The 16,295-nt window shown below is 35.8% G+C and overlaps 1 protein-coding gene across 13 annotated transcripts in view; it reads left to right on the top strand.

The window, feature by feature from the left end:
* Nucleotides 1-16,295, top strand: part of GULP1 (GULP PTB domain containing engulfment adaptor 1) — a 771,890-nt gene that overhangs the window by 708,502 nt on the left and 47,093 nt on the right. For all 13 annotated transcript variants that reach the window (XM_058711639.1, XM_058711708.1, XM_058711659.1 and 10 more), the window contains 2 exons: nucleotides 6,282-6,353; nucleotides 12,411-12,509. In XM_058711639.1, the coding sequence (XP_058567622.1) occupies nucleotides 6,282-6,353; nucleotides 12,411-12,509 (171 nt within the window). The remainder of the gene's footprint in view (nucleotides 1-6,281; nucleotides 6,354-12,410; nucleotides 12,510-16,295) is intronic.

Here is a 16,295-nt window from a genome sequence, read left to right as displayed (position 1 = left end):
CTCTACAGTCTGATATATTCTAAATGCCCCTTTTGTGTTTTATGTCTTTCTTATCTGTCCATATTACTTAGTAATATTTAATGTTTTAATCTCAACTCTTTTAGTAACTCAGCTCGTAGTCAAAATTTAAACGCACATGTACACAATAATGCCCAATAAATAAATAAACCAGTCATATATAGTAATTTAAAAGGTTTTTTTTTTTAATTTTTTAAATGTTTATTTTTTGAGAGAGAGAGAGAGAGAGAGAGAGGGAGAGAGAGAGAGAGAGAAAGCAAGCAGGGGAGGGGCAGAGAGAGAGAGAGAGAGAGAGGAGACACAGAATCCGAAGCAGGCTCCAGGCTCCAAGCTGTCAGCACAGAGCCCCATGCAGGGCTCGAACTCACAAACCATGAGAACATGACCTGAGCCGAAGTCGGACGTTTAACCGACTGAGCCACCCAGGTGCCCCTTTTTTTGTTTTCATGTTTGTCTAATCTGCTTACTACTGTCATTGTAACATGAATTTGAAAGATAACATACCATATTTTCAATAATATTACCTCTTGGTTATGAGATAAAAGTTGATGCTTATTGCATTGATATATTTTTCTGTAGTTTCTAAATTCCCTGTAGTGAACATGCATTAGTATTAAAATATCAGTGTTTATTCATAATTAAATGGAAATATTTTGTTGTAGAGTTTCAAAGCACAAGCACACAATTGTGGAAGACAGGCACTTATGTAAGGTCTAATGCCTGATCTTTCCTAAAAAAAAAAAATAATAATAATGTACTGAGATTAATGTTGTCTATTTGTGACTATGAAGAAAAATAAATAACAATTAAATACTTAAAGAAAAAATGCCTCCAACCATTACCACTTGGCACAGACTTGCCTCCAATCTCTGTCTTGCTCTTTGCCACACTGAAGAATGATACTTTGAATCTATATGTATAAAGCAAAATCAGTCTGATACTTATACTCTCATCGTTTTTTTTTACCACATGGAGGAGCTAAAACATAAAGTTGCTAAAACAGAAAAGCAGTTATTTTTACTCAGAATGCTAAAAAAAATCTGTGTTTTTCACTTAGGTAAATATCTAACTGGAAAACATTTTGAGATTGACTGTTTCATTCAGCATAATTCCCTTGAGGTCTATCCAAGTTGTTGTGTGTATCAGTAATTCATACATTTTTATTGCTGAGTGGTATTCCATGGTATAAATGTAACAGTTTATTAACTCACTGAAGGATATTTGGGTTATTTCCAATGTTTGGCTGTTACAAATAGATCTACTTTAAGCATCAGTGCACAAAATATTTATTTATTTAATTTCTTAAATGTTTATTTTTGAGAGAGGGAGAGAGAGACAGAGTGCGAGCAGGGGCAGGACAGAGAGAGAGGGAGACACAGAATCTGAAGCAGGCTTCAGGCTCTGAGCTGTCAGCACAGAGCCCAACATGAGCTCAAAGATCATAACCTGAGCCAAAGTCGGATACTTAACCGACTGAGCCACACAGGTGTTCCCGTGCACAAAATATTTACATGAATGTAAGTTTTCATTTCTTTGGAATAAGTACCCAAAAGTGCAGATGCTTTATCTATCCCATGGTAAGTACATGTCATCAAAGGCATTTCAACCTCAGTGTGTTTGCATGTTTCATTTCATCCTTTCATTCATGTCTCTATCAAAATGTCACCATTTTAGAGAGGACTCTCCTGATCACACAATCTTAAATATTGTTCACACTACCCAGTCTGTCTGTGTTATTGTGTTGCCATCTAAAATATATTATAAATCTGTCTGTAATCTAGATATAAACACAGAAATTAGATAGAAATCACACACACACACGCATTCATACATTTACGTGCACACATACATATTTACTAGGATGTAAACTCCATTAGAACAGGGATATTTTTCCCCTCTTCCCAACTTTTAGTAAACGCTAGACTAATAGTAAATAGTTAAATATATATTTCTAGAGGAATAAATGAATATGTGGAACATTAACATTTGGGTGCTTAGTTTAATTTTTATTTTATCAAAGTTATCTGTGTCCATTTTAAACAGTTGAGTGTCTGTCTGATGCTTATAGTGAAAAAAGCAAAATGTTCCCCAGCTCTTCTCCCAGGTCTCACTCACTAAAGCAACCACTGTCAACTCTTCTGTGCATATTATATTCTTTATGTTTGGCTCTCTCCACTAGAGTTTGGGATTCGTAAGGGTGGGAAATTTGCTTTGCTGTCTACTGTATCCCCAAATAGTACTTGATAAATAGCAAGCACCCAACAATTAAATTGCCTGCATCACGTTTTTAATTTCCATGAGCTCTTTTTTGTTCTCTCAGTGTTGCTTTATATACTATCCTGTTTTTATCTTGGATGCAACATATTTATATGGGTTTCAGGTTTTTAGTCCTCTCTTTTTTGTCTCTGCTTTCTCTCCAAATCTTTTCTATGCTTTTTTTGTTCCTGTTTCTTTATTTTTCTCCCAGTTTTCATGTGAGTGGTTTTCCTCAAATATATGCACATACTTGGTGTGTTTTGGGTTTGAAGGCTCAGGCACTCAAAGGCTGATTGGCAGTTCTGTGTATATGGGCAGGGCTTGTCAATTGGTGGTTGGTCAGGTAGCCCATCTGTTTCTTGTGGAAACCCCAATAGTCAGCAAAGATTTTCTCCCTCCCTCCCTTGGGCCACACTCCCTAGGGAAGAATCCTCCTACTTGAAGTTTATAAGTGAATGTCCTGGGAGACAGGATGGGAAAGGAGTCCAGCAGACTTTAAATTCCACATGTAGACTTTGGCTTAGACTTGTTCTTTCAGTGAGATTTCTTTTACCCTTCAGGCACCAGGCAGAGTGGAAAAGATGAAAACCAAACCTACCTCTAATCCACATACAAGCTTTTTGATAACGCGTGTAACAAGAGCATTTGTTATTTGTGAGTTTGTGCACTAGATTGTATGTTCCTAACTGTAAGCATTTAAGTGTTGAATAGTGTCTTAGGTCAGTTTCTCCAAGAATTAGATCCTGAGACAAAGACTTATGTGCAAGTGATTTAGTAAGAGAGTGCTCCCAGGAGCAACCAGTAAGAGTGTTGGGAAGCAAGACAGACAAAGGGAAGAAGTCAAGGATGAGTACATCATCAAGGGAAGCCCCAGCCTCAGTCTGATTCTGAGGGAAGCTCCACATGATAATATTAACTCTTAGGGTTTACCCGACCTCCAAGCAAAGGAGCTGGGCCTTTGTATTTCCACAGCAGTCATTGGTTAAGCAATGTGGTGATATTGGAGGGGAAGCAAAAAACTCCCAGGCATTTCTAACTCAGCATTGGCAAAGTGGCTTCCTTGCCCAAAGGGAATCCTCTGAAGATCTGGACCGTGAACCTTTACCAGCAAAGTGTGGGGAAGCTGGAGGATGGGTCCCAGCACTGATAAAATGAATCCATCAAAGGAGAGCTGAGCAGGTGCCAACAGTATCCACTAAATTTTAGTGTCTTCTCCATACAGTCATAAATAAAGAAATGGAAATCCCCCATAATTATAAAACACTTTGCAGTTTACAGAATTGTGTGTTTTTTTGTTTTGTTTTTTGTTTTTGAATCTCATTGCAACTGATCTTTAAAAACTTTTATAAGGAGAGAAGAACAATCACTATCCTGGTTTTTCAAAAGTCAAATTAATCAGAGATTAAGTGACTTTTCTTACATCTTCAGATCCCAACCTAGAGTTTATTATTCTGGCATGCTGCATCATATTTAGGAGTTATTTTTATAAATATTTTATATAGACATATGGAATGCATATAAATATGCTTTAATTAACCTGAGTATCATGATGACTTTTATAACTTAAAAAATACAGGAAATATAATAAGGCATGATCTATTTTTCATTTTTATAATTATTTCCATTTAGGTTATCTAACATTACATAGAAAAATTAAGTGGTTAGCTCCATATTTGATGTCTGCACAGTTTCTACCATCATTCAAGGCTTCTCTCTGTTTCATTCCTCAATGATTTAATGAAAGCCAGTGTGGGGTGGGGGAAAACAAAATATGAAAAGGTTCCTGGAGCCCTGCAAGAGGTTAATTCATTTAGAATGTACTTGGAGTTCTTCCATAATTTTCCCATGTGGGCCTATTTACATATAATACTTATGACTCATGGCATTTCTGCTGAGGAATGAATATTCTTCCATAAATATTTCCAGTAACTCTTACAGTCTGTTATTGACACATCAGACATTTCCTTCTAGTTCAAGAATCACCAAGAAAGAGTCTACCTTTCCTTACTGTTTTTGCTAACTCTCCACCACTCACTAATGGAGAATTTCTCAGTGATTTGATAAATTCAGAGAGAATGAGGACAGGAATTTACCCCCGGTGGTGGATTAACTCAGAACTAAATAGTTCCTATTGTGTTAACTCTCCTCCTGTCACTTGAACCCTTTATCCCTTCTGGAGGATCTAAAACAGTGCTTTTCAAACCTGGTGACACATTAAAAACACCTGGGGAGCTTTAAAATGCACAGATGCCCTGGCTCTGCCCCAGACAGCCAAGGTTGAATACACTGATCTGGAACAGAAGAAATCTGACAGGTCCATTGGTGTCAAGAATAGATTTGCCTGTGTCTCGAATCTTAGAAGTAGCTTTCAATTCCTTTTAAGCTGAGAATTTCTTCATTTATTTTGGTCTTTTTTGAAAGACTGGTTGACCAACTTGAGGTCACAGCTGGGCAAGCCAAGTGCCTGATGCTACTGTATCTAGGCCATGGTAGCAGTTATTTGATACAGTTAGAGCATGTAAGGAAAAGGAACTGTTATACCTTATAGATTCTGAGAATTCAAACTTCTTTCCCCCTAATGTTTCTTCCTAATGCCTTAAAGATGCTGATTTATTAGACCAAGGATCTATGTTATTCTATTTTAACTTGCTCCCTGGATAATTCTTATGCTGGTAATACGGAGAGCCCATTTTGAAAAACAAAACTCTGATTTTTTTGTTTTTTAGTTGTTATTGTTACTTTTGTAAGAATGAAGGAAGGAATAAAAAGATACTCTGACATTATTATATTGCTCCTTTGCATTCTTTGATTTAACATATAAAAAGATTCTACTTACTCATTTGATATAAAGTGTGTACACACACACACATACACGTCGATTTATATAAGTGATGAATTCATAATTCACTCTAGTGTTTTAATTGGTACTATGTGACAAAAAGTCTGAGAAATTATATACACTTACTGAATTGAATGATTATTTGCTATTTACATAGAAATATTTTATAGAATAAAATATCCATATTTCAATTCTAATTAGTCTTACATATTTCATGAGATTGGACTTCTGTTTAGGGGGTTTTATATCTCTCCAGCATAGAGATTTTATTACAGTGTGGTAATTATTATGAAACGTTTTCTTTTTGTGGGGGAATAGGTCAGGTATTCACTAAAAACCTTCAGGGATATTTTAAAATTCAGTAAAATTGTTGATAATACAAATTTTATTTTTTTAACGGAGTTTAGCTTGTAGCTCTGATGGATGAAGTAATGAGGTTAAAAAGTTTGTATTTTTTTTATGATATATGAGTGTCATAATTGGAAAACAAAGAAAATGTTAATGTAAAATTATGAACTGTATGAAATCCTATTAATATCTTAAAATATACCATTGACATTTAAATCAAGTAACAGGGGCACTTGGGTGGCTCAGTCTGTTGAGCTTTGGCTCAGGTCATGATCTCAGGGTTCATGGGTTCAAACCTCGTATTGGGCTCTCTGCTATAAGTTCAGAGCCTGCTTTGTCCCTCTGTCTCCCTCGCTCTCTGTCCCTCCCCACTTGCACACATGTGCGTTCTCTCTCTCTCTCTCAGAAATAAACATTAAAAAGTCACGTAACAAATAAAAAGCATTTATATGCTTTGGATTTACAAATAAGTCAATAATTTTTATTATTAATGTGTTTTAAGTTGTAAATATTGAAGCCAACTTTATTCTTTTCCTTCTAAAATGAAGTAGCTTTAGTTTTCTTTCCAGTAAATATCTTCAAATAAAATATTTAGGAGAATATGTTTTTAAAAAATCTTTGATTAATAGGAATTGGATATGGTTAAGTAAATATATTTACATTTTCATATAAGATAAATTAATAACTCCTCTGTGTAGTTAAGATTTGGGTTTGCATTTCTGCCATACCATATGTATACTGTTAGGCCATGTTATAGTTCAAAATGATTTGATAATGTATGATGTCATAAAGCCTGTATTTGACAAATGGCCCTTTTCAGTTTCTTGGCAGTACAGAAGTGGAGCAGCCTAAAGGAACAGAAGTTGTAAGAGATGCTGTGAGGAAACTAAAGGTAGGGCAAGCCCTCCACATATTTGTCTAGTGTATTGATCCTGTCTTAAGTCACCAGTAGACTGATGGATATTCAAAGAGTGAATAACTCTGTGGCAGGTATAGCTTTGTCCTTTTAAAAATGGGCTATTGTAAAAAAAAAAAAAAAAAAAAAAAAAAAAAAAAAAGAAAAAAAAATGGGCTATTGAATAAATATCACCAGATCAGGGAAACATATTTAACAATAAATGTGAATACACAATATATTTTCTGAATGTGGCACATTCTTCCTATTTTTCCATAATTTCTCATACTCAACAACAACAAAGTGGCAGTATTCCCTATGTGTTGACCTTTGGTAGCTTGCCTTTATCTCGCTTGGACAATGTAGACTCATGCCCCGACTTGAAAACTAGTAATGGCATAACAACTGGGTTTCATAGGTAGGATATGACATCCACCAGTTGGAAGTATAGAGTTGGGAGTTGATTACATGGGGAACTGGTGAGACCAAGAGAGCAGAGGAGATATTTAATAAGCAACTCCATACTCACAATCACATTTCCTGAGAAAATTTTCTATTAAGATGTCTCATATCTTAGCATGTTTTTCTAAGTATACCCCATCCCAAAAGAATTATCCCCATGTTCTCATGGAGATAATAAGATGGGAAAAACCCCTTCAACAGAATTCTCATCTTTATCTCATTAAGAAAATCTAGCATACCACTACTTTTTTTTAACAAAATGTGTTGTTGTTCTCTGTAGTTATTCTCACAATTTTTTTGGGAAACAATCCTTCCCTAACTTTATTAGTTTAGAGATCATCCAGTTATTTGACAAGAGAGCTAGGCCTTTGATTGTGCCTGGCAAAGTCATAGACGTATAGTGTCATTTTTCATTGAACATGTCCTCTCAGTTGGAATCTACTGAGTGTTCAAATTGAGGAAAAGTTAAAGCGGAATGGCATGTATTCTGGGGGAAGAAAGTAAAATGGATAATACTTTCATCTACCCATTGTATATGTAAATAATTTACTAATGCTTTCAAGTAAATATGCTAAAAGGTTCCAAGATGATATGTGTCCCATTTGGTAAAAAAGTGGACTAGGCAAGCATTTCTTTCCACCACTCATTAGGTAATAATTCAGCTTGCCCTGTTTAGCCAGTACTTTTAAGCACTAATACAGGATTAACAAGGTTGCACAGTTTATGAACAACATTTAGGATAAGATTCTATTTAAATGTTCAAAATATTGCAAACTTGTCATGAATCCAGCTTCAATACAGTCAGAATTTTTTTATAGAAGAATAATAGAATTTACACTTAATGTGTCTTTGTATCTAGGACGTTCTTTATTCAGTCAGCGCAGGTCCCAAACCAAAAAGATTCAACTACATCATGACTAGATAAAATGTAGAGGCGTTTGAAATGAAGTGCTTTTAAACAGTGGCTAGTTTTTCTACATTTTTGTGAGAATTTATTTGCAGTTCTGTGTCATTTCAAATTTGGAAATGTACTCGGTTAATAAAGGAATGTGATTTACAGTAAGTTTGCAGTATAGTTTAAAAATGCATGTTCACGTGATAATTTTTGCCTTTCAAGTGTCTTCCAAAATAAATATTTAATGAGCAATTTTTACACTGCTGATTGCAAAAATTTTGTACATCAGGAAAGTGTGTTTAAGGGTAATGATTTTTAAATAAATTAAAATGAATAAGACAATGCTCTTTAATTTTATTTTATATATATACATATACGTATATATATATATACGTATATGTATATATATTTCTTGGTGTCAGATGTCAGAAGCTACAATTCAAAGCCTTCAAGAGTATTTACATTTATTTTAGAAATGTAGACCCTGGCTAACCCTGGCTCCTCTTTAATTCTGTTGTCATGTAGAAATGGCCAGAAGGTGGTGCTATGGTTCTACCAAAAACAACAGCAAAAAATTTGCTCATAAACTATATTTTGTGTACACATCCCCCATTTTAATTTCCTGCTTCTTTTTCTTAAATAGGTGTATTTCTGGCTGCCTTTTTATCTATTATAGTTCAGTATTTTGTTTTATTTGCCACATAAGTTAATATTTTATTTATATTCACTCAGTTTTCAAAACTGCAATATTTTATGTATGGGTTTCTGAGAGGAACTTAAAATTTAGCATTAATATAAAATGGAATACTTAGAATATTTTCAATAATGTATTTTATCATGCTTTTATGTTTAATTATGCCTACTTATTTTTTGAGAAAAATTTAAAAATTTTGATTTTATTACATACTACTTTTCTATCATTTTGTAGAGAATTTGTATTTATACTTTAAACATTTTTCATAAATCAAATAATTTCTATAAGTGTTAAAGTTTTTACTTTCAGGTTTCATATTTGCCAAAATAACATATTTTCTATTTTTTAAACATGTTCAACTATTTCTATTTCTTAATCATGTTTTAGCCTAAGATTTAAGAAATTGCCAAATTTTCCAAAATGTCACCAAATGTAAAAAATGTAAAAAACCTTTCAACTTCTACATATTTAATAGTATTGTTATTGTAATGAATTTTATTTTTAATGGTGTTTTATTTATTTTTATCAATACAACTAGTACAAATGTCAAAGGACTCCATATATTTTTTAAACAGTCTGCTTATGATGTTTACATGTGGATGACAATTGATATATAGATCCAAAACTTCTTAGTTTCCCTGGGAAATAAGCAGGGAAGCAGCATTCCTGAACCCCAGTTTTACAGGAGAGATACCTTACCTCAATACAGCTGAATTAAAATTACATGAAGCTACCTCAAGGAAGGAGGACTTGGGAATTGCTGCTGAATTCTGTTAATCTTGGTCTTTTTCCATTCAACGTCACTCTTTCTATGTAGCTTAGCACTATTTTTGTCTTCATAACCAGTTATTTAATTAATAAAATGTTTAGGGCTTAGTTTAATTATATACATACATACATACCTGATTCCTCATAGAATCATTAGAACATGCTTAATTAAATTAATTTACAAGAGTTACAACGAGAAATAGTATCTCCGAATATTTGATACACAGTAATAAATTCATTGGTTTCCTTTCCTAATAATGTGTATTCCCTTAGCAGTACACTTAGATTCATTTTTTTAAAGTCCTCTGAGAAATACATAGAAATAGTGTGATTATATTGAAAGCCAGTAGAGCTCACTGTAAGAAATGTTCTACTTACTAGTGACATATACTTAACCAACTACTTTATGAACTTCAAGAAATGCTTTATTTTCCTCCATCATTTTATGATGTTTTTATTTATGTTTTGTTTTCATTTGTTTTTTTTTTTTCAGGATGCTTAGGGTTTACCCCCTTTAAATATTTTTTATTGGAATATTATAGGCAAATTTTGGTGGTAGATCACTATTAGTTGACCAAGAAATGAATCCACTGAAGCAAAAATGGGAAGGAATTTGCAAAAAGGCTTTTCAAACATTAATATTCACATAGTAAATAGGGAGACAAAAGAATGTAGTGTAAGCAAGAATGATGAGCATGTCTTCAACATGTAAAGTAGAAATATTTTGGAACACATTTACGACGTCTGTCAGCAAAACAGACTTCCAGTGAGAGGGGGCATGTAAGCCATAATACAGTAATCTTAGATTTCAGAAGGAAAAAAAAGGACGGGAATGAGACTATTTATATTCTGTTTAAAATATAAAATGAGGGGCGCCTGGGTGGCGCAGTCGGTTAAGCGTCCGACTTCAGCCAGGTCACGATCTCGCGGTCCGTGAGTTCGAGCCCCGCGTCAGGCTCTGGGCTGATGGCTCGGAGCCTGGAGCCTGTTTCCGATTCTGTGTCTCCCTCTCTCTCTGCCCCTCCCCCGTTCATGCTCTGTCTCTCTCTGTCCCAAAAATAAATAAAAAAACGTTGAAAAAAAAATCATTTAAAATATAAAATGATAGAGCAAATATAACCTTAGACATAATTGTTTACAACATCTGTGCAACCATTAAAGCTAATGACCATTATAAGCCTTAATATACATGAAAACAGAACTGGGAGGTTTTTCTTTTTGTTTTGTTTTGTTTTTTAAATACAGAAAATGGGTTGTGCTTTCTTTTTCCTGGCAGAAAAGAAGTCACTCAGTAGATAAGTTTAATATTAGTAGTTGCTCTGCGATAGACTTTGGGAAAAAGTAAAAGAGGTCACAGGAATGGTTGTGTCTAGATGTGGAAAAGCCCACAAAAGCCACTGCTCATTGTCTTGTTTCTGGAAAAGAGCTGCGCCTTGGAGGCCAGCTGAGCATCCTTCTGCAGCCCGAGATGGGAGTGGCTTTGTTCAGAGGCTTTCACAGAGATAGAAGCGGCTGACTTATTTTGTAAGCCTTCATATGTGAAAACCCTCAAATTGTTTTAATTATACCAATGCAGGAAGGAGATTATGAAGGGAAAATAAACAAAATTAATCTACTTTCTTTGGGAGAGAGCTGGAATAATTTTTAAAGATCTGAAACAAAACATGTTTCTTAAAGACATACAAAAAATGGTTTGGCACAAATTCGTCAAATTCATGTGCACAGTGTAAGACTTCTGGATACAAAAAAAGAACTGCCTACATTCATAGAACAGGACAGATAGCAAGCTAAAAAATTATGCCTCACAAAATGAAATAAAACAAATGGTACTCCCCCACCCCACCTCCCATATTATTAGGCAGACACTTTAAGACATTCGTGTATGCATTAATTATAATACTCTGATGGCAGTGCAAAGCCATGAAAAGAGAAAAGGAGCTTTTAACCACTCTGTGCTCCAGGACTGCACTATACCATGTGTATTCACATCTGTCCTAAATTAGAAATGCACAATGCAAATAAATATGACATACAAAAGAGGACTGAAGCCCCACCCCGCCTTACATATAATCTATTTTGAGTCAAGTTAGGATGATCCATATGCTGAAAAAAATGTTATAATAGTAGGGAAAAAAATTTTAAGCCCTAGAAGAGGAGTAAAAATCCTATTTTTTCAATGTTTCTTTCCAGTTTTGAAAAATAAAGGTAGGAGGAGAGTGGAAAGAAGGAGAGTAGTGAGAGAGTAGCATTCCCAACAGCATTGCCAAAATCAAGACATTCAGTAAACTTTGAACTTCAGATAAACAACAAACAATTGTTTAGTGTAAGTGTGTGTCCAAGAAAATGCATGGGACATACTTACACTAATTAGTATATATGAATTACATGTGTGTGTGTGTGTATACACACACATATATGTGGAGGGTAGATGTGTATTCTAAAATAGAAGTTTTTTTTTTTTAATTAACCATTTAATATTTAAATTTAACTGGGCTCCTGTAATTTTTTCCATCATTAGATCTGGCAATGATGGGAGAGAGGTAGAAACACCACCTATAAAGTGCATGAATATTGGGATTTTTTTTTTTTTATAACAAAACCTAATTAACATTTGCATACACTTACCAATTCAACAAGAAGTTACAATAAATACTACCATGCAAGCATTAGGAAACGATTTAGGTTTTCAAGATACTCATAATTCTAGTCCGAATCTAGTTCTTAGTCTTTTAGCTGGGATAATTACGTCAATTCATAGCTTCAATTTAAATATGGTAATCTGTCTCTTTTCATTCATTGATTTGATTGGGTAGGATGGATACCAAATGAGGTATCTAGAAATGACAAAGGTGGCATATCCAGCTCTGGTGAACTGTAAGTTCTCTAAAGCTATTTTTAAAAAAAACAAGATCCACAGAAAAATACATCGGTCTTTGCTTATCTTCCCACAGAGTTTTCATTGTTTTAACTAATTCGTATGAATATAACTGTTTAAATATAATGAAAGAAGTACATTAAAAAAGTTCTTAAAAATTATTCAATTATCAATCTGATTTTAGTGATAGTAATGGTAGATTATTATGATTACGAAATATTTTCAAGCTATATGGAGTTTATAAAATACTTCATAATGGGTAATAATTTATTTAATGAAAGTCCAACACTGAATACAAACTTTGTGTTTATTCTCCATAGAAACAGAATTACAGTTTTCTGAATAATTTTTCATTTGTAGTTTGCAAGACATATCAAGAAGTCTGAAGGCCAGAAAATTCCTAAAGTTGAGCTGCAAATATCAATATATGGAGTAAAAATTCTAGAACCTAAAACAAAGGTAAGTCTTCTTTCTGAATGTCAGAAGCCCTCCAATCTTTCCTTAATGGCAGTTATGTACCTATTTCAATAAATATTTAAAATTGCTTACCAACTGGAACTGGTTAGTCCTCAGTTAATGACACTTTAAAATTCTGTAGGATTTTTAAGGGAAAAACAACTTTTTTTTTTTTTTAACTTTTTTTTTTTTTTTCAACGTTTATTTATTTTTGGGACAGAGAGAGACAGAGCATGAACGGGGGAAGGGGCAGAGAGAGAGGGAGACACAGAATCGGAAACAGGCTCCAGGCTCTGAGCCGCCAGCCCAGAGCCTGACGCGGGGCTCGAACTCACGGACTGCGAGATCGTGACCTGGTTGAAGTCGGACGCTTAACCGACTGCGCCACCCAGGCGCCCCGGGAAAAACAACTTTTGAGGGTGCTTCCAAAGTGGTCTGTTCTTCAGCCTGTGTTTGGGATGGAAGCGTATTTAACAGTGTTTGGTCTTGTTTTCAGTGTCTTTTCCTTTGTGTGCTGTGAAAGAGATGTGTGAAGTGTGGTTCACTGAGTATGAAAGGAAAACAAAAGCTGTGTGTTGTTTATTAAAATGTTTTGGACTGCCTCTTGTTGCCCGTGGACATAATCAGTGTGTGTTAGTTTCCTAAGGCTGCCATGATAAAATACCACAGATGTGGTGGCTCAAACAACAGAAACTTATTTTCTCACAGTTCTGGAGCCTGGAAATCCAAGACTAAGCTCACAGCGTTGGTTTCCTCTGAGGCCTCTCTCCTTGGCTTGCAGATCACTGCTTTCCTCCTGCTCTTCACGTGGTCACCTGTGCACACCCACCCCTGGTATCTCTGTGTGTGTCCAGTTTCCTTTTCCTATTAGGATACCATTCAGATTGGATAAAGGACCATCCTAATGGGCTCACTTTAATGTAGTTGCCACTTTCAAACCTTCTCTTCAAATACAGGCACATTGTGAGATATGGGGGGCTAAGGCTGCAGCACATGAATTTTGGGGGAATAGAATTCAGTCCATAATACAGCATAAACTTAAAGTTCTTATATTTAGAGCCCTTTCCCCTGTGAATACAATATAATCTATTCTGTCTTCACGTTAATTAATATGGATTTGTTAGGGACTGAATTGTTTTTAGCCAAAATTTCTATGTTGAAGCCCTAAGCCCCAATGTGACTGTACTTGGAGATAGAATTAAAGAAAAATTTTTTTTAATGTTTATTCATTTTTTTGAGAGACAGAGAGGGTGAGAAAGACACACACATAGACTCCGAAGCAGGCTCCAGGCTCTGAGCTGTCAGCACAGAGCCTGATGTGGGGCTGGAACTCACAAGCAGAGAGATCATGACCTGGGCTGAAGTCAGAGACCCAACGGACTGAGCCACCCAGGTGCCCCTAGAGATAGAATTTTTTTTAATGTGTATTTATTATTTTTGAGAGACAGAGAGGAGAGAGCATGAGCGGGGAGGAGCACAGAGAGACGGAGACATAGGGTCTGAAGCAGGCTACAGGTTCCAAGCTGTCAGCACAGAGCCTGATGCCAGGTTCGAACCTGCAGGTCTCAAACCCATGGACTGTGAGATTATGACCCGAGCCGAAGTTGGATGCTTAACTGACTGAGCCACCCAAGGCGCCCCTAGAGATAGAATTTTTTAAGGTAATTATGGTTACATGAGGTCTTAATGAGGCCTTAATCACACTAGGACTGGTGTCCTGGTAAGAGGAAAAAGAGACATCAGGGATATGCAAGCTCCAAGGAAAAGCCATGTGAGGACACAGTGAAAAGGCAGCCATCTGCAACCCATACTGAGAGAGGCTTCAGCAGAAATCAGACCTGCCAACACCTTGATCTTGGACTTCCAGCCTCCAGAACTGTGAGAAAGTAAATCTCTGTTGATTAGGCCACGCGGTCTGCGATGTTTTGTTAGGGCAGCCCTAGAAAGCTAATACAGTATGTTATTCACCATGCTTCAGAATTATTGTTTAATAATTTTGATAAGACCATGAAAATAAGTTGGGAAAAGTCAATTAACATTCAACTTCAATTCATCTTACAAATATATGTTGTCAATGCTTTCCTCTGACACCGTGGCATGCTTACTGACAAAATTAATTCGATCTGAAGGCGTAAGGAAACCCTGGCCTATAAACAGATTATGAAACCATTTTTCATGGGTCTGTAACTTGCCTTTGGTCGCTTCATCTATGTGCGATGTCTGACGATGTCTTGCTCTTCAAAGTGTGGTCTGCAGACCAACATGATCAGCTTCACCTGGACGCTTGTTAGAAATACAGACTCCCAGGCACATTGCAGACCTACTGAATCGGAATCTATACAATTTAGGAAGTCATGCAGGAATTCTCACGCACCTGAAGTTTGAGGTTCTGGCGTGGTGCATAGTCTGCTTGTAGTAGCTCTCCTTTTCAAACTGTGGTCCATAGAATACTTGCGTAAAAAATACCTGACATTTGCAAAAATAAGTTCTGAGGCCTTATCTTAGCATGCTGAATCAGAGTTTCCATGGAAGTTTTACATTTTTAATATATGTGAGGAGAACTGGACTGTGGCATGGATGTACCCACAGTTATTGTCCAAACTACAGAACAATGGCATTCCTTCATAGTTCTCACGCCATGAATTTAAGGCCTCCCACAAATATCCTGTTTAATTTCCTCCCATGAGCCACACTCAATATTAAATAAGAAACAAAGAAATAGAGACTTTACTTGGGTGATGGCTCTTCCCCACTAACCGCTGCTGAGGTAGCTAAAAGAAAAGAAGTGGTGAGAGAATAGTCGAAGGTCTATTTAAGACCATAATGGAATATATATAGTTTACTGGGAAACAGAGTAGTTGAAAATGAGGCCTAATTTACTGAACAGGTGGGTTGGCTCACATTACTTCATGAGGCAAATGGTGGTTATGAAAGAATAGTGGGCTGAGGAATAAGTTACCGAGTGACAATGAAACCAGATGTGTAGTCTTATTTGCAATTAAAAAGAAAAGCAGCCTTAGTCCTGCATTTCCAGTTGTTTATTTATTTAGAGCGAGGGAAGGGCAGAGAGAGAGGGAGAAAGAGAATCCCAAGCAGGCTCCATGCTGTCAGTGCAGAGCCCGACACGAGGCTCAATCTCATGAACTGTGAGATCATGACCTGGCCAAAATCAAGAGTTGGATGCTTAACTGACTGAGCCACCCAGATGCCCCAGTCCTGCATTTCCTTTTTTAAAATTAACTGGCTATACAGTGGCAAATGATCAGTCAGAGCAGGTCATTTGTGTTTAAAATGTCTCGTAAGCCATGTAGACCTCATAACAGTTTTAAAGTATATGTGTATGTAATTAATAATTAATTCAATTTCTTACGTGAATGTTTAGGCCTTGTTAAGCACACCATGAGAGAAGAAGGGCTGATAATGCACTTTATGTATCATCAACATGTGCTCTTGTCCTTTTTTATTTGAGTCTGCCCATACTGTATCCTAGGCTATAAAAATTTCACCAATACTGGAATATATAAATTATAATCTACTAAACCATTCTCCTATTACTAAACATTTAGAATGCTTCAGATTTTTCATCTGATATAAAATTTAAATATTTAGAAAAATACAAATATGATTAAATGCAGTGTACAGAGGAAACTTTATTGTTTAGAATTGACAGTTTAGGGGCGCCTGTGTGGCTCGGTCGGTTAAGCGTTGGACTTCGGCTCAGGTCATGATCTCATGGTTTGTGAGTTTGAGCCCCGCACCAGGCTCTGTGCTGTCAGCTCAAAGTCTGCA

The sequence above is a fragment of the Neofelis nebulosa genome, chromosome 2 (assembly GCF_028018385.1).
Source record: "Neofelis nebulosa isolate mNeoNeb1 chromosome 2, mNeoNeb1.pri, whole genome shotgun sequence".
In the NCBI taxonomy this organism is placed as follows: Eukaryota; Metazoa; Chordata; class Mammalia; order Carnivora; family Felidae; genus Neofelis; species Neofelis nebulosa.
Note: the sequence above shows the minus strand (reverse complement) of the source record. Positions and strands in the feature narration are given on the sequence as shown.